Below are 22,583 nucleotides of genomic sequence, written 5' to 3'. Positions count from 1 at the left end.
GTGTGGCGCATAAGCGTTTGCTTTACGCAGATGATATTTTATTATTCGTCTCCGACCCCATTAGATCTATGCCTTGCCCTAGAGAATCAATTGGTCCAAATCCAAAGCTTTGGCTCTGACAGAGTACTACCCAGTAACGGCTTTCCAGCCAGGCGCCGTCCAGTGGCCCAAACAGGGCATTAAGTATTTGGGCATTTTATTCCCAGCAAATTTGTCTGATTTAGTCAGTTAATTTTGACCCCTTAATAAAAAGGTTTTCGACCAATGTGGGCAGGTGGGCTTCATTACATTTATCTATGATTGGGAAGGTTAATGTTCTTAAAAAAAAATGTATTCCAAAATGTAACTACCTGTTACAATCTCTCCCTGTAGATGTCCCCCTCTGTTATTTCAAGCAATTTGTTAGCATAGCGAAGTCCTTCATTTGGAATGATAAGCGTCCTAGATTACATTTTAATAAGTTACATAGGCCGATTGACAAAGGTGGGCTAGACCTACCCAAGATATTGTTTTATTATTATGCATTCGGTCTCAGACATTTGGCATAGGAAGTTCTTGCCCCTATTTTGCCATTGCAAAGCCTTTCTATCAAACTAATCAGAGAAGTTAAGTTACACCCTGTTATCTCGCATTTGCACTCGGTATGGACAAAAGTGTCCAGAGTGTTTAATTCTGACATTTATTTAAATGTTGCCTCAAGCATATGGCTGAACCCTAAATTATGTATTAATAAGTCCCCTTTCTGCTGGTCAGAGTGGATTGTGAGGGGGGTTACTACACTCGGTGACCTATATGAGAGTGGAGTACTGAGATCTTTTGAAAATTTGGTTCAACATTTTGGGATTCCCAGATCTCAGTTCTATAGGTATTTACAGCTGCGCCACCTGCTCTGTATTGTTTTTGGGAGTAGCAACCCCCCCCCCCCCCCCCCCCAAAAGTGGCAGATACTCTGGGAGAGGTGATTACTTCTTTTGGAAAAGGTCATGAGGCATCAATGTATTACTCCCTGCTAATTCAGAGTCTGGGGGTTGGAGCTTTAACTTCTATCAAGAGATTATGGGAGAAAGATCTAAACTTGGTATTGGAGGAGGGAGTGTGGTCTAGGATTCTAAAAAACGTCAAGTCTGCATCTAGAGATATAAGGGTGCGCCTTATGCAATTCAAGATTTTACATAGATTCTATTGGACCCCCTCTAGATTGTAAAGGCTTGGTCTTAAAGACAACCTATGTTTTTTGGGTGTTAAGATCAAAGAATTCTGGTTGAAGGTTCAGAGATGTATGTGTGATGTTTTGGGTACTCAAATTTTACTTTGCCCCAGACTCTGTATTTTGGGTGATGGGGCAGTCATAAATTTGGGGGATAAACACATAATAAATTGGGTTCTGACCAGTATCAGGATTGGCAGGCAAATTATTTAAAGGGGATGGAAGTTGGAAGGAGCGCCCTCATTTCTGGAGTGGTGTGCAGAGATGGGGAGGGTGGCAGCTTTCGAGGAGGTGGCATGTAGAAGGGGTTTTGGGACTTGTTTGTTAGGAAATGGGGCAATTATTTAGTTTAATTATGAATGTTTTATTATATTTTCTTTTTTGTTTTCTTTTGTGTGTGTGTGTGTGTGTGTGTGTATTATGATATGTGACCACAGGTGTGTTCGTTGGGGGTCAGGGTGGGGTTGATGATTGGGGAGGGATATTAGTAGGGGTTAAATGTTGATTAGATGTATATGTGTTGTGTATTTATGAATCAATAAAAAGATGTTAATTGGAAGGATATTTGAATTGAATATTTGAATTCACAATTTGATTCTTTGAATATTTAAATTTCCAACTTGAATATTTGTCTAAATATTTGAATTCAAAGCCTAAAAATATATATTTACTGTTTGAATATTTGAACTGGCAGTTTAAATATTTAAATTCACAGTTTTAATATTTGAATTGCCAGCTTGAATATTTATCTAAATATTTGAATTCAAAGTCTGAAAATAAACATTTAAAGTTTGAATATTTCAGCTGGCAATTTAAATATCTGAATGGCTAGTTTAAATATTTAAGTATATGAAGGACAGTTTAAATATTTGTCTGAATATTTAAATTGAAAGTAAATTTTTTTAATGACAAGTATGAATAATTGTTTGAATATCTGAAATGACAGTTTAACAAAACCTGGGAAATACCTTTTTTTCTGTCTCAGGATGATCTCAAATGATCTGAACCTATGAGAGTGTTGGCTTGATCAATGATTTATCAATGAAACATGCAGTTTAGGACTTCAAATTTCAAAATGTCTTATTTTATGAGCAGTTATGAGTTTTTCTGTTTATGAAGTTCATGAAAAGGCTTTGATGGTGTTATGTCACAGATGACTTACAGTAATCTTACATTTGCAATAAAATGGGGATTCCCACAAAAAAAAAAAAAAAAAAAAAAAAACTAAATATACGCATGCAAGAATGCTTTACCCAGATTTGTGGAACGTCATCATCGTGTTGTAGCCATCTGCACGTCTCAGATGCCAAGTGGAATCAGTCTGCTGTATTTTTGGCCCTTTTTCTTGAAAAGTGGAGACTGATCAAGTTGTGCGGCGTCTCCTACGCTTTTCATGATAAGATAAAGATTTTATATATATCGAAACAGCAATAAACCATACTTGAAAATTTCCCCATGTTAAGCTTTAGAAGTCTGTCTGAATAGTGAGAGGTTTTATAGTGAATAAGAGGGTGTGTGGTGGTATTATTTCAAATAAATGAATTGCATAGAAAACCCCCACCTATCAGCCCTTCATGTCAACCCACGCCATGAGGTGGGAAACCTCTTGCCCACCCACATCCACCACCACCAGCCTGTCTCACTTCTCAACTCTGTGTGAGCTCACTTTCAGTGGTCGTCTTAAACTGTGAAAGTGGGAAAAGGGGGTCAGTGACTCAGTTATGATTAAACTCTTCATACAGATTGATTTTGAATTTAGAACTAGGGCTTTTTTGTAAAAGAATTTGTGCTTGAATCTGTTTTGTAGATTGTGTTTGATTTGTGATATATAGAGGCATGGTTATTTCTCCATGTTTCTAATCTTACCTGGAACTCATAAAAAAGCACTGACAAACATTTGTGCCCCGTTAAACTGGGGTTGCCCAAACACAGTTTTAACTTTGTTTGGGTCTTAATTAAATAGAACTACATTAATGTAATTAAGAACAGTGTTACTCTCTTACTGTACATAGTCTCTGTTGAGTTACTTAAGACAACTCTCAGCCAAGAAAATCTGGTGGAAACATAGGATTTGTATTTGAAAATATTTGTAAAATGTAGAACTAATAAACTGCTTGAGCAAGGACAGTCAATATTTAGAACGTCTATAGAGCAATTCTTAACCGCCGCATGATGTTTTATGTAGAGGACAGTAATAAAATGTGTTTTCGGCATCATTTGTTTGTTTCTAGCACACACAACTATTTTAATTTTATAGAGTAGTGCAGTGTTTTCTACAGAATTCTGCTTCTAAAGTGCAATAAATAGTACTTAACAATAGTTAGAAATGAAATTCCAGAAATATATTACAGTTGTATAATAATCATAATAACAACAACAACAATTATTATTATTATTATAATAACTACCCTCAACCTACTTTATTTTGGTGGAAAACTGCAGGAAGACATTTAAGTTTCTGTGTAAAGTTGAGTTGACAACAGTCTTTGATTGTGCACGTCATTCCAAATGTTATTTTATCCGTTTTATTATTTTTTTTCCAAATTCCGTGTTTTCCACTCTGTTTTAAAATTTCATTAAATTTTATCATCAAAAAACTGTCTAATTAAATGAATTACAGAACAGTTACTTTTCAAAATACCATTGCATTATTTTTATCAAATGAAGTGCTTCTATACTGATCCTTACAGCACAACATTGGAGTTATGTTTTGTCAAATACAGTACTGCACACAGTGCACAGCAATGCATTTATGAAAACTTTCACAGTACAACAGCATACTTTTGAGATATTGCTTAAAAATGTGAAAAAGAATGTAATAATTATTATTATTCTACATTGAATATTGCATTTTACTCTAGGGCAGTACTATATTTCTGTTGCTATTTCTTTCATTTTACATGTCTATTTAACAGGGGTGGAAAGAGTACTGAAAAATAATACTCAAGTAAAAGTACTGTTACTTCTTAAAAAATTGGGTTTTGAGTAGAGTAAATGTAGCTGTCCTAAAAACTACTCAAGTAAGAGTAAAAGAGTAGCTCATTTAAAAGTACTCATGAGTAGTGAGTATTCAGTACTGAGTTGCAAAATCTATGCCCCTTTATAATAAAAACTCTATGCTGCAATTTAAAAATGTAGCACACATACCGTAATTTACATTTCCTTTTATGTCTTTTTGCCAGAAAGAATGAAAAATATAGGTATTTTATAGGTGTTTGTGATTGACAGCTTTTAAAATACATCACTTATCTATGATACTATAAACACTACATGAATCTAATTTAAAAAAATAAATAAAAGGGCGACATAATTACAGAAATGAAAAGATGAAAAAGTTATTTTCAATATCATAGTGTATGAAACAATTGCATTAAAATCAGTTTATGTGTTGGGTCTAAATTTCCCTTAATGCCGACTGAGAGAGTTATTGTTGCACATAAAACATGTTCAAAACAATGCAAGGAATGCAAAAAAAAAAAAAAAAAAAAAACTAAAAAAGCAGGGTCACTTGGCGCGTCATGTCCCGCACAATAGAGTCGGTAGAGCAATTGTTTGGTACAGGGGCCACATCGGGCTTTAAAGGATTAATTCACACAAAAATGAAAATTCTCTCATCATTTACTCACCCTTATGCCATCTCAGATGTGTATGACTTTCTTTCTTCAGCAGAAAACAAATTAAGATTTTTAGAAGAATATCTCATCTCTTTTGGTCCATAAAATACAAGTGAATGGGTGCCAAAATGTTGAAGCTCCAAAAATCACACAAGTCAGCATAAAAGTAGCCTAATCCATGTGACTCCAGTGGTTATATCCATGTCTTCAGAAGAGATATGATAGGTTGTGTGAGAAACAGATCAATATTTAAGTCCATTTTTATTATAAATTCTCCTCCCTGCTCAGTCAATCTCCACTTTAACTTTCACTTTCTTCTTCTTTTGTTTTTGGTGATTCACATTCTTCATGCATATCGCCATCTACTGGGCAGGGAGAAGCATTTCTATCAAAAATTGACTTAAATGTTGATCTGTTTCTCGCCCACACCTATCATATCACTTCTGAAGACATGGATTTAAACACTGGAGTCTTACAGATTACTTTTATTCTGCATTAATGTGCTTTTTGGAGCGTCAAAATTTTGGCATCCATTTACTTGTACTGTATGGATCTACAGAGCTGAAATATTCTTCTGAAAATCTTAATTTATGTTCAGCTGAAGAAAGAAAGTCATACGACATCTGGGATGGAATGAGGGTGAGGAAATGATGAGAGAATTTTCATTTTTGATGAAAAACTTTGCCCTTCTTTTGAGATACAGTGTTCCACATTGATTTAGTTCTTGTATCTTTTAAGCCCAGAAATAGTTGTGTTCTCATTCTCATGCATGATACACAATTTTCTGAAGTTTGTGACCGGTGGAATGTTCTGCCTGAATTATTGCTCTACAAAGGTTGATACTTTTCTATCAGGCATTAGAAAAACTTGATAAAGGCTAAGCATAATTATAAATTATTTTATCATCTCTACTTTCCTGGTAATTTGTTATACAAATTAACACACTCTCTACATAAGGGGTCGGTATTATAAAAAAAACAAAAAAAACTAACAATATTATTAAAAAAATATTATTATTAAAAATGGCACTGTTTTATTTTATTACATTAATACTTTTAAAGCTATACTCCAGTTATTCAGCCAAAAGTAGTGAGGGGTTTTCTTGTTTCTTTGTTATTGTTGTTTGATTAATAGCCTTTATATGACATAGCCTACTAGACATTGCTCAATTTGGTTACATGTACACTTCAAGTCTGATATTTTGATGCAAATATGCTTTTTGTCCCACTGTTTATGTTCACTTTAGACCAAACCGACTGCGTTTACGTTAGTGCCTCATCAATATAGGAATTGGCGTAATTATGAACTGTATTTGACCATTTAGGCATGTACACCAGTCAATCAAACAGCGCACAGCTACAGACATCAGAAAAAAGTCAGTCTTTTATATTTTATCTAGATCAACCAACCAGTAGTTGTCTTGCTATCGTGATCGATGTAATGAACACCCCTGTTCTAGATGTAGAACACAGACTAAGAATAGAAATTACTCAAAAGTTTATCATCGATATAGAGGACATCTCTCTCTTTTTTTTTTTCCAGATAAACATCAAGATTGTTTTATCATCCAGCCCTATTGATTACATTGCTTTAATCTCTCACATCAACCCAATAATCTCAGTGATAGATAGCTAAATTACAGGCTACGATATAGACACAGAATCTTGTAAGCAGAAATATGAAATTTACCTTGATATGTTTCTTAAAATTAGAGGCAGGATTAATGCTGATATCTGGCTTGAGCAAGTTAACCTCACATGACACGATCAAGCAATTGGCCTTTTTCACTACAAAAAGCCCTTTCAGGTGCGGCCATGATATTCAGGTGTTGAAAATGTGTTTGAGGCATCCTCCACATCCATAACAGTTGGCGCCTGATCTACAGCTGCCGTTCAAGTTTTTTACGTGTGATTTGATTTGACGGGAGTCACGAGACTCTCCCTAGCCAATCATGATGATAGATAAAAATAAAATCAGGACAGGGAAGTAGCGAACACAGACAGTGGGAAAATAGCGCATTAAAAGTACAATTACAGCACTTAAAATGTACTCAAGTAAAAGTATACAATTTTTAAACTACTTTAAAAAGTACAATTCTTGGGGAAAACTACTTAATTACAGTAATATGAGTATTTGTAATTTGTTACTTTCCACCCCTGCTATTTAAATAGAGCTTTTATTTTGTCTGGAAACCAAATGAAGCAATTCCAAACAAACATACAAACGTATGTTTTTGACAAAAGCTTCTTACTTCAGTATAAGCAGTATGCTCTATGGCTTAATGTGCTTATTAAACCGCAAAAAGCTGCATTTTAATTCTATAACTATATAGTCTTTATGTACCATGTGCTTAACACTAGGGCTGCAACTAACTATTATTTTGATAATCGATTAATCTAACGATTATTAGAATGATTATTCAACTATTCAGCGATTATTGCAACAATTAATCATTAGCTCTTAACCGACTATTCAGCTTGTGCCTCGACTTAAAAGGTTGTATTAAACGTGCTTACTAACAATAAAGAGGACAAAATCATCTTTTAAAATACCTCTAAATGACATTCATTGAATTAAAGGAGTAAAAATATACTTTTTATTAAGTTAAATTCAGTAAAAAATCCTATCGTTATCAAGTGTTTTTATCTTAAAACAAGAAACATTTACTTGAGAAACAACATATAAGATATTTAGACTTGCTTTAAGAGAACGTATCTTAAATATAAGTGTATTTTGTATATCATTTTGGTTATATTTCTACGAGTGCAGTAAAGACAAAATATACTTATATTCAAGATCTATTCTCTAAAAGCAAGTCTAAATATCTGATATGCTGCTCTCAGGTGAGTGCATCTTTTTTTTAAAGGATTTTTAGATATTTTAAATATTTGTATTTTTAATATTATATTCAACATTCTTAGATATCAATTTTTTCTTCTGCAGTATAGCTGCTGAAGTAAATGTACATTGTTTTAAAGGAGTTTTAGATATTTATATTGGAAAACAAGCCAAAACAAAAACGTGTATAATGTGGTGAAGACTACCCTCTCTCACCTTTCTGTTCACTTCAATCCATCTTTAACTCACAAAAAAACAAACTCTGTCTTATTAATAAAGCTGCGTATTGCCAATGTTCTTCACGATAAGAAACACACAGTCACACATATATTATGATTCAATAAGTCACGAGTCATCACGTTATAATCTAGCTGCATTAAGCGTGTGCGCTCGAGGGATGAGTGTCCCCCCGACAGAGTGTGCCTCAGCCGGTGCAGTTTCAGTCTCTCCCCCTTAGATCGGGACATTCACGCAACTCATAGAAGAGGCGCTGACCGCACAGAGAAATGCCAGTTTCGGAGTTTGTAGTTATTTACATGATCTGCTATTAAAGCTATAATGCATTAAATATAACTGCATTAAAGATGTAACGCCGGAGTGTTTCCATTAAAGAGCTCCGGCTCCACTTATTCCACAATGACAGTGCTTCTGTATTTACTTATTTGGTATTTTTCCCTCATACTTTGCAATCTACATAAGCTGTTTGGAACGTTTAGAGTGCATCTGGACTGTGATCTGTGTAATTCTATCTCTCCTCAGTCAGTCGTGAACTACAGTGCTCCTCTCGCGCGTCATCATAAGAGTTTAATGTGATCTCATGATACGTTAAATGAGGTCAAACGACTATTCGACAATGAAAAAATTGTCGACAATTTTTTGTTGTCAATAAGATCGACTGATTGTTTCAGCCTTACTTAACAGTGAATAAGCGCACTGCTTGCTTTCATTTTCACACAGAGCACATGTGATGCATATGATGAAGCGTTATCAGCGTATGAGGGGTTGGCTTCACACATTCACATGCAAACTGTTTATTCATTTAAGTCTCAGACTTTTGTGGTTTAATCATCACCCTAGGACATATCACAATTTTTATTTGATTAATTGTGCTTTTATTCATTCATTTTATCTCAAATATGTCAAAATCTGTGACGTTCCGCATTTTGTAGGTAATTCAGTTCACAGACTGGATTCTGTGATTCTTTCTGTGTGTTCTGTATTGTGGAAATCATAGGGTGGTACAGATGAAGTTAAAACACTCTCATCTCCACTTCTGTCCACAAAAATCTGCCTTTAGCTGTGTATGCATAGATTTAGGATAAAATTGACGCAAAGCTTTATACATGAGGTCACAGGTTTGGGTGTTATCTTAATAGAGACCACTAGTTCAAAGTTATTTTATAATGTCACATATGTATCATGTTAAATCATTACTGAAATCTATGTGTCTATATGTGTTACAGTGTTACAGAGTAGTAAATATAGAGAGCAAGTCACATTTATGTCTTTTAAAGTTTGCCACCGATATCTAAACTCCAATTGATGGCTATTTGTGCAAGATGCCATTTAAATCCCCTTTCGATACAGGTCGACTTCTCAACAGGCTTTATCAATGAGTATAAATGCCAAGAAATTCACTGGTCACAGATATCAATCGTTCTGCACTTTCTCAGAAGTGTTATAGTACTCAGTCTGGTTTGGGGGTATATATATATATATATATATATATATATATATATATACATTTAGCACATCGTAGAATATGTGATAACTTTACGATTGACAAAATATGTATTTTCCATTACCATTACCAGCTTTAAAAGTAGTTGGCCTTTTTTTTATTGCACAATAAGAAAAATACTCGAGCAGCAGAGGTCCAGAGCCGACCCATGCTGTGGGCGTTCGTCATAACTGCCAAAAGAAAGCAACTTCTGCACAACTACTGTACCAGTTTGTGTTGTTTGAATTCCCCTTTTATCATACTGAGAGTGACACAGGGGACGCACCCACATTACACCCTGACAGGCTCCACGGGGGCAGATACACACACAGAGAACGTCAAGGAATGAGTTACCTCCTAATGCTCAAAACACAGCACGTCCTCTCTTTCAGTCAGCTTTTGTCCAGTTTGACTGTTAATTTTGCATCCATTAAACTCGGGGCTCTAGAAATCACAATACACTTTAATATAATTAAACTTAAATTCAGTTTAAACAGCCTTTTAAATGCCTCTCCTGTTATTACGTGGACGTCTTGTTCATGAAAGTGTGTATGCTTGTGTTTGGATTGAATGGTCAGTGTGGTTAGTCATTCACCAGGTTTGATTGCTGCTCCTGTGTTCTTGGTATTTGTAGGAGTTGAGTATGCATGGGTTGCACTTTTTCCTGTTGAGCAAAGACCAGTTTAGCTGAAGAACTAATTGCGTTTACAGTTAACACCTGCCAAAAGGTTTGTTTGTTTCCCGTTAAGTTCATTTTAATCGAAGGGAGTTATAAAGAGACTATTTTCATCAGCGATACGGTTCATGGAAACTTTCAGCATTCAATGTTTGTTTTTTGTTTTTCATGAAACCCAACCAGCACTACCAAACTGTGGGGCATAATCTATTTTTATCAGCAATTGGTAATATCAAAAAGAACAATACAATGCAATAAAAAAAAAAAAAAAAACAGAACCTCTAACAACAAAAAGCACAGAATAGACAGCCATAGAGTGGAATGGCTTGAATATGATGATTAGTATGATGATTTGATATAAAAATACATATAAATAGTGTCAACGTGTTCTGCAATCAAGTCTAAATTATTTTCTCCAACCCTTCCCAAATGGTTGATGCACAAATGTTAGGGCTGCACAATAAAAAATATAAAAAATATAGATTAGTTACTGTTGCCACAGTTTAGTTATTGTGAAAAGTGTGAATTCCTGCATTTTGTTGAGGTCTGTTCCTGTTGCGAGGTGTAAATTCTTTTAATCAAAATTAACAATCGCAATTACAATATCAAGGGAAATAACCATCTACTATTTTTTGTCATAATCATGCAACCCTAACAGTTACAAATATTCCATTTTAAGTTGTTTATGAACACTTGAATAGTTGTTTGACAGAAAAAGACACTTGCTTTTATTGACTTTACTAGGTGGGACTCCATCCATGTATTGTTATGCAAATGTTGGGAAATGCTGGATATGCAAATAAAATGTGCATTTAAAATGTATACACTTGCTTGAGGTGGATTATACTTTTATTCAATAAGAAAACATGCTCATTAACTACAATGGAAACACATTTACTGAAAATTCCTATTGAATTTATTTAGGGAATGCATGTCAAAAATGTCATGTGACTTTGTTTCAGCAAGCCATGTGAAAACATAATTTGCTCAGAAATTATAATCAATATCATCACCTGGCATCTCATATGAAAAGCCGGACACAAAGCTTATCATGAAAATAATTGTCTACTATTACCTCCCAGAACTGTGAGAAATGCCTTCGCTCCAGACATAAAATCTGCCACTGAACGCTAGCAAACATGATTTTCATCAGAGTGTTTTGTCTGTGCACTCTAAACCGCAAGAAATTTACTACATTTAATAAAAGAGCCACAGTGGCTTCAACTTCCATTTTCATTTACATGTTACGCCAATTTCCCCAGAAGTGATGATTTTGTTCTCTTGAACACAAGGGATGGTAACGCTGCTTTATTCGCAAATTCTTTTTGCGATATTCTGATTTTGCACATAAATTAAATTTGTAACTTGGATGGAAACATGACAGATATGCCTATTGAAGCACAAATGATGCATGAATCAAGTTAAAGATAATGAAGCTGACAGAGGGCAAAGGGAAAGCTGAGGTCATGCCTTTCTGACCACTCATTTAATAAACAAAAGAATGCATTATTATGTGAAGTCCCTTCCTGTGCCCACATTATCTGTTTCCCAAACCTCTCCAGCCCTGAGCTACAACTCATCACATTCATGATGAATGGAGTAAGTTGAATGAACATGATGAATTGAGTGTGTTTCAGAGAGAGAGAGAGAGAGAGAGCGCATTTGCTTGTGCTGTCCATATATAACTCTTCTTCCTCTGAAGTTGATCAGTGATGGGAGATCTTCAGTGTTGTGTATATTTCTCTTAAGGGCTGGGCAGCTATTATGTGCTGTATCTCTGTTAATTTGTAAATGATGCGGTAGGTCAGGATATAGTTCAGGAGTGTGAGAAGGTCAAGCAGCGCCCATGCTGATGCCTGAATCATCGTTTGCTGTCAAACTGAAACTGCATTAGTCATTTAACCTCAACAGGTCATCAGGGTAATGTTACGGCCTCTAGCATTTCCTTCAATTTTTCAGTCATGTGCAACTAACTACATAGTGTGAACTTGGTCAACTTTTTTTTTTTTTTTTTTTTACCTTTATTTGACCAGGTTAGTCTTTATAGAAATTAAACAGTTACAGAAATACTAAAATCAGCCCGTCTGGCACCAACAATCATCCATGCGATTATCTAATCAGCCAATCATGTGGCAGCAATGCAGTGCATAAAATCACGCAGATACGGGTCAGGAGCTTCAGTTAATGTTCACATCAACCATCAGAATGGGGAAAAAAAATTTATCTCAGTGATTTGGACCATGGCATGATTGTTGGTGCCAGATGGGCTGGTTTGAGTATTTCTGTAACTGCTGATCTCCTGGGATTTTCACACACAACAGTCTCTAGAATTTACTCAGAATGGTGCCAAAAACCAAAAACATCCAGTGAGTGGCAGTTCTGTGGACGGAAATGTCTTGTTGATGAGAGAGGTCAACAGAGAATGGCCAGACTGGTTCGAACTGACAAAGTCTACGGTAACTCAGATAACCACTCTGTACAATTGTGGTGAGAAGAATAACATCTCAGAATGCTATTCTGAGATACGGATTGGTGCTGTTTTGGCAGCACAAGGGGGACCTTCACAATATTAGGCAGGTGGTTTTAATGTTGTGGCTGATCAGTGTGTGTGTATATATATATATATATATATATCAGTATACATCCTCCTAAGACCGAGTGTGACCGCTGTGTGATTTCCATTTCCCTTTTTACTTTGTAACTAGTAGCATCTAATAAACATTTTTTGTTGTTGATTTTTGACCATTTTTGTTACAGTGTGTTTTTTTTTTTTCTACTTTGGCAACAAAATCTCAATGTTCTCTCTTTGCACTGTCAAACAAACAAGTGATAGCCAGTGCTGAAGCATTTCATCAATCAGAAATTAACAATTAATTCTGATTCAAAGTAATGGCCAGCACTGTCCAATCACTGCCAACCATGGTAAAATCAAAATTAGCATTATAAATACTTAATTTAAATAAAATTATGCATAGCTTATAGCAAAGACAAAACACACAGTCTATGCATGATGACGTGGGGTTGCACGAAGATACACATATAATTTGAATATACTTGTATTTTTATTTTTTGTAATATATACACTGGCGGTCAAACGTTTGGAATAATGTACAGATTTTGCTGTTTCGGAAGGAAATTGGTATTTTAATTCACCAAAGTGGCATTCAACTGATCACAAAGTATAATCAGGACATTACGGATGTAAAAAACAGCACCATCACTATTTGAAAAAAGTCATTTTTGAGCAAATCTAGACAGCAGCCATCACTCTAACACCTTATCCTTGAGTAATCATGCTAAATTGATCATTTGGTACTAGAAAATCACTTGCCATTATATCAAACACAGCTGAAAGCTATTTTGTTTGTTAAATGAAGCTTAACATTGTCTTTGTGTTTGTTTTTGATTTGCCACAGCATGCAATAGACTGGCATGTCTTTAGGTCAATATTAGTTCAAAAATGGCAACAAAGAATCAGCTTTCTCTAGAAACTCATCATTCAATCATTGTTTTGAGGAACGAAGGCTATACAATGCTTGAAATTGCCAAAAAACTGAAGATTTCATACAAAGGTGTACACTACAGTCTTCAAAGACAAAGGACAACTGGCTCTAACAAGGACAGAAAGAGATGTGGAAGGCCAGATGTACAACTAAACAAGAGGATAAGTACATCAGAGTCTCTAGTTTGAGAAATAGACGCCTCACATGTCCTCAGCTGACAGCTTCATTGAATTCTACCCACCCATGCATTTTTTTAATGAAATATCTTGCATTGGTATGAACTACTGTAATTAAAAAAATAGAACTGCACATCATAAATAAAATCATAGTTGTTAATTATTTCCGTTGATATTGTAGTCATGATTATTAATTTTGATTAGTGGTAATTACATCAACATTTTGTGGGGGACTTATGCATGTCATATTCTTGATGTACACATTTAAAGCAAGCTGAGAACTGTGGTCCTGAATTACTTTATTGAAATGGTCAACTTTACATTGGTCTTCCAAGCAGCATCAAAACAAACAGTTATTCAAACAACGCAACAAACCCAGAATGCTCCCATTATAATCAGCAAAGCTATCTACACTGCCAAATTGAGTGCAACAGTCTGTTTCCAGAAGTAAAAATCCCATTCATTTTCTCCATAGGCAAATAGATTTTTAATAACATATGAACCTTTAAAGACAGACCTACTGTGAGTTCCGAGGTTGTTCATCGATTGCATATGCTTCTGCTAAAGCCATCAGTCCATGAAAAAAATCTTGTTTAATAGTTGCATTCCTGGTAAAGAACTACACTACCCATAATCCTGAAGAGAAAAGATCCAGCAATCAGGGAATTGCGGCAAATCGCACCAAAAGAGCTCTGCAGCAACTGCCCACTCCCATGATGCACTGTGAATGATGCAATCAAGCCGCTCTCCCTCTCAAACTATTTAAATTTGTATATCTCTGAATATTTTGCAATAAACTTAAAATATATTGCTTCTATACTAACAATCAACAACTTTAAAGCAATAGTTTTTTATTTTTCCATTGTTTTTAATTTGATTTACGTCATCAGCGGTGTTTCATGGGACTGAAGTTCATTCCCTCATTCCCGGCCATTTCATGGGGTCTTTAAAACTTGCGGATTAGGACCGGTTGTCAGATTAACTCTCAATTAATTATGCAGCCCCAGTGACAACCTGATATGAAACACAATAGCACATACAAACACTTCAACAGAATGCAGTTTTTGTCCTTGTCTATAAACATTTGAATCAAAACCACTCCAAATGAGTGTGGCTCTGTCTTGTAGCTGAGCCGCAAGCTTTCACATGTGGCCTTGTTATATGCAATATAAAAGGAAAGTAGAAGCTTTTTAGCTACATAAATTACTTCTGATCTCCAACCGTGTCCCCTTTTCTTTTTCTTTCATACTCAGACAAGCCAAAGAGATACCAGGTCATGATTCACGGCATTGAACCCCTGCTCGAGACGCCCATCCAGTGGTTGAGTGAACACTTGAGCCACCCAGACAACTTCCTCCACATCAGCATCATCCCAGCACCTACTGACTGATTCCAGAAGATCCTTTGGAACGGTGATGGAGAATCCCGGATGAAAGATCTGCAGAGATGTTCTGATAGCCCTCCTTTTCTTCCTGTTCTCTCATTCTCATCCTGCAGTGGCCTTATCAAGCAGAGGTCATCCTACAACATAATCCTGTGCTCTTCACATGAAGAAGACACTCCCAAACCTACTTGGTTGATTTCGAGCACTCTTATGGCCGTCCTGTGTACTTGCTGCCTTGAAATTCTCACATACATACATTTGCACAAGCTTGATGTGATTGTACTCCCACATTAACTCCTTCACACGCCCGTTCCCACCCTCCAATTTGTGAGTAGTGTATGCTTAGACTCTCAGATCTCTGTTAATTATTAGTAGGAATCTTGTTTGGTGTTTAATGAGCCCACTAAACGGTTGTACGCACTAGTTAACTGCCATGGGGCTTGAATGTCAACATGGTTTTTGGAGGCAGTCATGGGGTAGCTGAGGTCATAAATCAGGAACGAAGAGGACTTTTGGATTTTAGGGATATACATCGGTGACATCATATAGATACACATTGTGTTTGATGTGTCAGAGTGTATGGTCTTGTAGGGGATGTGACTATCTGATTACTCATAGTCCCATTCAAACATGTTTGTCTGATAGTGGTAGAAAGCACAAACGAAAGCCATCGTTTCAAGGCGCCATTGAGGGTAAAGGGTTTCACTCTTTCTAATATATTTTTCCATCTGCTTGGAGAATCACAGTTTTCATTCATTTAGTGGTAAATTTGATCTTTAAAATGGACATTTATTGTATAAATATTCAGTCCCAATCCATACAAACATCTTCACATATCACATTTGCTTCCATCAAATGAACCTTACAGTATTTTTTTTACCGTATATATTTACGACCTGTAGGCAGACGGTCTGTCTGTGTTTAGTGTTTTTGGGGGGATGTGGGGGCTGAACATCAGTGCTGCAGACGAAACACAGCTGAGAGTGATTATTCGTTTAGAGGAATCAGTGAGTGTTTTGCCCCAGATCTGAGACAGCGGGGAAAACCGCAGGGCTTACGCCACCACCAGGACACTTCTCGGCAGATTGTTCCTCAAACATTGCTGTTTGTGTACAAACTCTCAGATGTTTATATTGTTCGCTGCACGACTCTGAACAACTTACAGAAATAAAGATGCTGCGGAAACTTCTAATAACACGGTTAATTGAATAATAACGTGGTTCAAATGTGCATTTTCTTGATTTATTTTCATGCAGTGATTACTTTTCTGTCTTTGCTAGATTACCTTAAAATGCATTTAAATAAATAGTATTTTACAGATATTAAGTCTTTCTGTTATTTGTGTGTTCATTAACTGATATCAGCTCTCTCATAGTATCTCATTAATTATGTCAGAGAAATGACTACAAATAAAAGGCTGTGTTCAGAATGGATAACTAGCATACTGCACAGTATAAACTGTATATTGTCTACTATTTTCTTTACTAATAGAATGTAACACACTGTGCCACATGCAATGATAAACATGAAAACAAAATCTCGGTAACACTTTACAATAAGGTTCCATTGGTTAACATCAGTTAATGCATTGGGTATCATGAGTGAACAATGAACAGCGGGTTTTTTTTTTGGAATTCAAAATGTTGGGGCAAAAAATATTCCCCTGAAATGAATTTCTCTGTTTTTATTTGTACCATCTGATATATCTCCATTCTAATTTTACTCTGTTTTTGGCCTAATTGTACATATTGAATTAACATTATTACTTATTCTATAACTAAGAGGCAATCAATTCAAAATTATTAAATTATTATTATTATTCCATTCAAGGTGACACAATTGTTCATTTGAAAATGTATGCTAATGAATTGATTAAATTCAAATATTTGATATAAAAGGATGAATCAAGGCATATTTTTATGGTTAGAAAAAAAATGCACCCATTAAAAATGCCCCTGAAATCAAGAAAAAATTTCATTTCTGGCATTGATTTTGGTTCCTGTATTTTTTACAGTTCACTACCATATACGTTTGTATATACGGTATATATCTAAATTAAAAAACATAAAAAATATGGGCAACTAAACCTGGAACTATAAAAATCTGCTTTGCACTTTTGAAATGGAGCAATGTGCATCAAACGTGTAGACTGCACAGTCACTCACACAAAAACACGTTATTCACCATAATTTTAACAGTAGTTTAAAAATGTTGTGTTAAACACAAAATAATATTTTCACCATGAACTATAAGGTAAATCATACATTGTATTTTTTAAAACATTATTTTATTTTTATTTTTTTTACAATATTTTACCATAAAATTCTGTTTTGTCTTGTTAAATATAATGCATTTTTCACTGTATAGGTTAAGGTTACCATTTTTACAATCTTTTTCTGTTAACATTACAAACATTTTTACTGGGAACAGACACAAAGATTGTTCAAAGAAGAGATAAATTAAATGAGTTTGGCCTGAATTAAAGGTGAAGTGTGTAATTTCTGTGCTAATGTCACAAAGCGGAATTGTAACAATGTTGTCAAACAGGTTTCATGACCACAACCCACATCTGCCATTGGTCAGAAAACAGTAAGTACCACCCCCAAATTATGCCATTGCTAGAGCCAGAGTTGATGCGTCTGCAGTGTTAATTTTCATAGTTTCACAGTAGTCATAATTTTTGAAATAGTCAATATTTTATCATGCCATATTCAGAAAATGTTGTCAATTTTACTTCGACTTAAAAAAATAAATAGTTGACAATAATGTGCAAAATTACAAAAATGGATCAAACAGTAATCCAACTTTAACTGAATATTAAAATATTTTGACAAATGTTTAAACTACTTACAATTATTTAAACATGAATTAAAAAAAATGTGAGATTAAACAACATGAGAAAATGATGGTGAAAAGCTGAATTCCTGAAATAATAACATATAATGAATAAACTGAAGTATGAGCTACTTTTACAATTCCTCACGTTTAGACAGTTTAGGAGATTGGGTAACACTTTATTTTGATGCTCCCCCTACAGATATTCAACTGACTATAAGTGACTTATCAACTGACTTGCTATAGCTAGTAAACAGTGTTTCAACAAACATTCAGTGGACTTTCAGTAGCCTGTATACAGATCTTTATTAATGACCTACTTACAGTTCTTTGCTTATCTGCTCATTTTCTTATTTCACCTTTAGTTACCCAGAGGTTTTCTGAAAATGCTCTACTGACTGTTTGTTGCATCTGAATTTCCTATCAGTACACAGTCATTTTACTTCAAGGTAGAATCAACTGTTCATCTATAGTTACCTAGGGACCATCAAAATAAAGTGAACATCTAAGGAATACGGTTAACTGACTGCTACATGTCTCCTTTTTTTTTTTAAACAGACTATCAACAGATGGTAAATACCAATACTGATATTAACACACAGGAATAGCAGCACCACATTGCAACTAGCACATAGACTGCATGTAAAAGAAATATAAATGTACAGAATTCATTGTTTTGTCCAGCAATTTTAATGAACTGATGTTCTCAACAATAATGTAAGTAGGTCATTAATAAAGATCTATATACAGTCTACTGAAAGTCTACTGAATGTTCAACCCAGTCTCATGAAAATTCGTACATGTTTTATGAGTTGGCTATTTCGTATGATTTCGTACGAGTTCGTTCGTATACATTTTTACGATTTCATCACATGCAAATTCCCAGATGTCTAATGAGGAAGTAAGTGTGAGTTTTGCGCACTTATTAATAGTATGCCCTTACCCAAACCCCTTATCTAAACTTACCAATCAGTAGAGTGTGTAAACATGATAGGAAGCTGTTGTGTGTGACCGAAGCAAGTAACTGTTGCATATTAGATGGTAACGATGTCCAGCGACATTATTGGCTGTAGTGAAAGTCGTACAAATTCATACCAGTGCAGTCATACGATATCATACAAATTAGTTACATTTAGAAAAGTCGTAGGAATCCTGACGATTTTGCTGTGAGAGTGTGTTGCAGGGGGCCCATCAAAATAAAGTGTTACCGGATATTGCATTATGTGTAGCGCATTTATAAGGAAACTATGTATTCACAACACAAGTTACACATTCTGACTAGTTCAAGTTCAGATGTTCATTGGCTTCATTGTGTGTGCAGATGTTATTTGTAATATGATGCTTATGTTGTGCATATAGCTTGTCACATACTGTATATAGGATGTGTTTGAGTAAGGGAAATAAAGTGTTAGAAACGTTCAGCGGGGAGATCTACAACATACCATGACTGGACTATTTCAAACAATTCTTTCTATATCTTTCTTTGAAAAATTAATCAATCAATAAAATACAGTGTTTGTGCATTGTTATCCTGCAGTATAATTTTGTTCGCTACATATTTTCATGAAGAGTATGTTTTAATGAAAACCCATTTATTATATATTCAGTTGGAGGGGGGAATCAAGGTTAGGACCATTAGTTTTGTCTGCCTGGGGAAGAGGGCTGAGGGGGCGGTCTCTCCTGTGTGGTGGAATGGACATCAAAGTAAAGGCAAACACTCTTCATGTGTTCATTAAATAAAGAGCTATCCTCAGCCTGCTCTGATTCCAGTAAAGCCCTCACTAAAAGATCACAGGAGCCATTCTCCTCTTCCTCTGTCATCACACATTTGTTCTGATGCATGCCGTAAGCTCATTCCATTTCTTGCTTTCCTCCATGGGAAGTAGGTGAAGACATGGCCATTTTAAGCTGCAAACACTCTTTGAAGTTAATTTAATGAGGAAGAGTTGTTAATGTCTTAGGGTTAATGTCTCCTTCAGCTTTGTTGTGTGTGTTTTTCACCCAGTTTTACAGACTTTATCCACATTACTCTTGCGTTGTCCACTCTCTGACGCTTGCTGATTGGGATATAAAAGTAAAACGTGAAGGCCGTAACTCAGCAGAGGCCTGTTAAGTTACATGAGATGTCAGAAGACAACTTTCCCCTCTGTCCGATGGCAACGACCCTCTCGTACCCCAGTACACCTGGAACAGAGTGGCAGGGGGTTGGTGGATCGCTTTAGGAACAAACAACAAAACTCTCTCTTCTCCTGCATGAGGTGCCCTCTAATTTTCCTCAGACCCCCCCTCACACTCTCGCGCAGATAGAGCCAACCTGTCATTAACCTCGGCCTCTAATGGACAGGTGCTGAGGGACCCTGAGGTGCTGTGGTCATTTAGGGGACAATGATGATGACCCCCCCATCCACCATTTATTTTTCCATTTTTCTTACATCTCTTTTTATCACTTTTTCTTTACTTTTCTTTTTTATTGTTTTCTTTCGTTTACTTCACTTTTATTTTTTCCCTTCAAACATCTGTAACTTAGCAGTGACCGTACCGTACAGACAGGATGTGTTGAACTATGTATTTACAGCAGGCCTGATTTGTGGTAAAGGTCCACACTGGTTGAGTAAAGAGAAACATGACGATTTGTTGCACGAATGACTTTTCTTAATATTTTGCTGACAAATACACTACCGGTCAAAAGTTTTGAAACACTTGACTGAAATGTTTCTCATGATCTTAAAAATCTTTTGATCTGAAGGCGTATGCTTAAATGTTTGAAATTAGTTTTGTAGACAAAAATATAATTGTGCCACTATATTCATTTATTTCATTATAAAACTAAAATTTAATTAAAAAAAAATTTTTTTTTGAAATTGATGACTTGGACTAAATAATAAAGAAAAGCAGCCATTAAGTGCCCAACATAGATGGGAACTCCTTCAATACTGTTTAAAAAGCATCCCAGGGTGATACCTCAAGAAGTTGGTTGAGAAAATGTCAAGAGTACATGTCTGCATATTCTAGACAAAGGGTGACTACTGTGAAGATGCTAAAATATAACACAGTTTTGATTTATTTTGGATTTTGTTTAGTCACAACATAATTCCCATAGTTCCATTTATGTTATTCAATAGTTTTGATGACTTCATTATAATTTTTTTTTCATGTTAAAATAATAGTAAAGAATAAGTGTTTCAAAACTTTTGACAGGTAGTGTATATATATATATTCATTGTTTCAATTGTCAGTAAAATCCATGTGTAGAAATCACTGAAACTGCATAAAGTACAACAGGGCTAAATCCCCTCAGGGTAAAAGACACTTTTGATTTGATTTTTTAACAAAACACTAAATAGCAAAATTGCTAAATTATCCTGACGTTTAATAACATTGCATATTAATGTAACTAATACAAATCTCTGAAATTATCACATACTTTTTTTTTTTTTTTTTTTTTTTCAGTTTAGTTCAAGGTGATTAAATCAATAGATTTTCAGTAACTGTCCAATAAGTGAAAGGACAGTATTTGGGATAAAAGCCCCCCTGTTGCATGGGCTAAAGGCCCCTATAAAACACTTATTTTTCCTTTACAAGTGGGTTGAATAGATTTGATATGAAGCATGTTCAAAAAGGGATCACATTGACTGATCCAATCACAATGGAGATTCATTTGTTTATAGAATACTTGAGATGTAATGAAATGTCAAACCTAGTCTCGTAGAATGAACGTTACTATAACTACATTTGTGCAAATGCAGCGCAGAGTTCTACATTTCGTTTCAGTTTCCTGGTGAACTGAACACTAGAGGTGCTACAAAAAACTGTGTGTTTCATTCACTTTCACACAAATAATGTTGCTTCATTAATATTCAATAAAAAGCTATATATTTACTGTATATCTTGTTCTATATCTTTGCACAGAACTCAAGATACTCTTTATGCATTTTCAACATATGGATATTATTTCATTTTTGAACAATCACAGATTTTTACACTCATACAGAATGATAAAGTCTGACCCTGTCTGAAGATTCTGATTTGTTTTTGGAATACAAATTTGTTTCTGTAACTGTGTCTGTTTTTTAAATTATTCAGACATCGGCATACAGCAGGAAATGAAGAAAGCTAATTATCACCCATAATCCAAATGCTCACATGGGGCCTAAATGTACAATTTGTGAAGACCTGAAAGGAATTCCTTTTGCTGCATTCACTGTTATCGGAACTGGATTTGGAAGATGATTCACATTTATTGCTTAACAATAAAAATACATTGAATCATCAAATTTTCCCATCATCCTATTTTCACAGCCAACACTTTATCCTTTCTATTAAATTGTATGTATCACTGGATTTCTTTCTGGACCCATTCATTTTCTGAACACCGTAAACTTCATGTTTCTAGTATGTGTGGTGACAGCTAGACACATGATTCTTGACATTCATAGTTATGGTACATTGGTTTTGATTAAATGAGTGAGTGTGGACAGAATGTGTAGTAGTTGAAGGGTTTGGCTGTTGTAACTTGACTGGTGTCCTTGTTAGAGGAGGATTAGACCAGTGGTTCTCAACTGATGGGCTGTAGGTCTGTTCTGATAGGGTCGTGGACAGCGGGAAAAAAACAATGCTGAATCAAATAATA

General features: G+C 35.2%; 1 protein-coding gene across 2 annotated transcripts in view; it reads left to right on the top strand.

Moving 5' to 3' along the window:
- The window catches only part of LOC127452542 (autophagy protein 5-like), a 34,866-nt gene extending 18,422 nt beyond the window's left edge, over positions 1–16,444 (top strand). For both annotated transcript variants that reach the window (XM_051718068.1, XM_051718069.1), the window contains exon 8: positions 14,988–16,444. In XM_051718068.1, coding sequence (XP_051574028.1) covers positions 14,988–15,124 — 137 coding nt within the window. In that variant the 3' untranslated portion in view covers positions 15,125–16,444. The remainder of the gene's footprint in view (positions 1–14,987) is intronic.
- The last annotated feature ends 6,139 nt before the right edge of the window (positions 16,445–22,583 follow it).

The sequence above is a fragment of the Myxocyprinus asiaticus genome, chromosome 15 (assembly GCF_019703515.2).
Source record: "Myxocyprinus asiaticus isolate MX2 ecotype Aquarium Trade chromosome 15, UBuf_Myxa_2, whole genome shotgun sequence".
Lineage (NCBI taxonomy): Eukaryota > Metazoa > Chordata > Actinopteri > Cypriniformes > Catostomidae > Myxocyprinus > Myxocyprinus asiaticus.
Note: the sequence above shows the minus strand (reverse complement) of the source record. Positions and strands in the feature narration are given on the sequence as shown.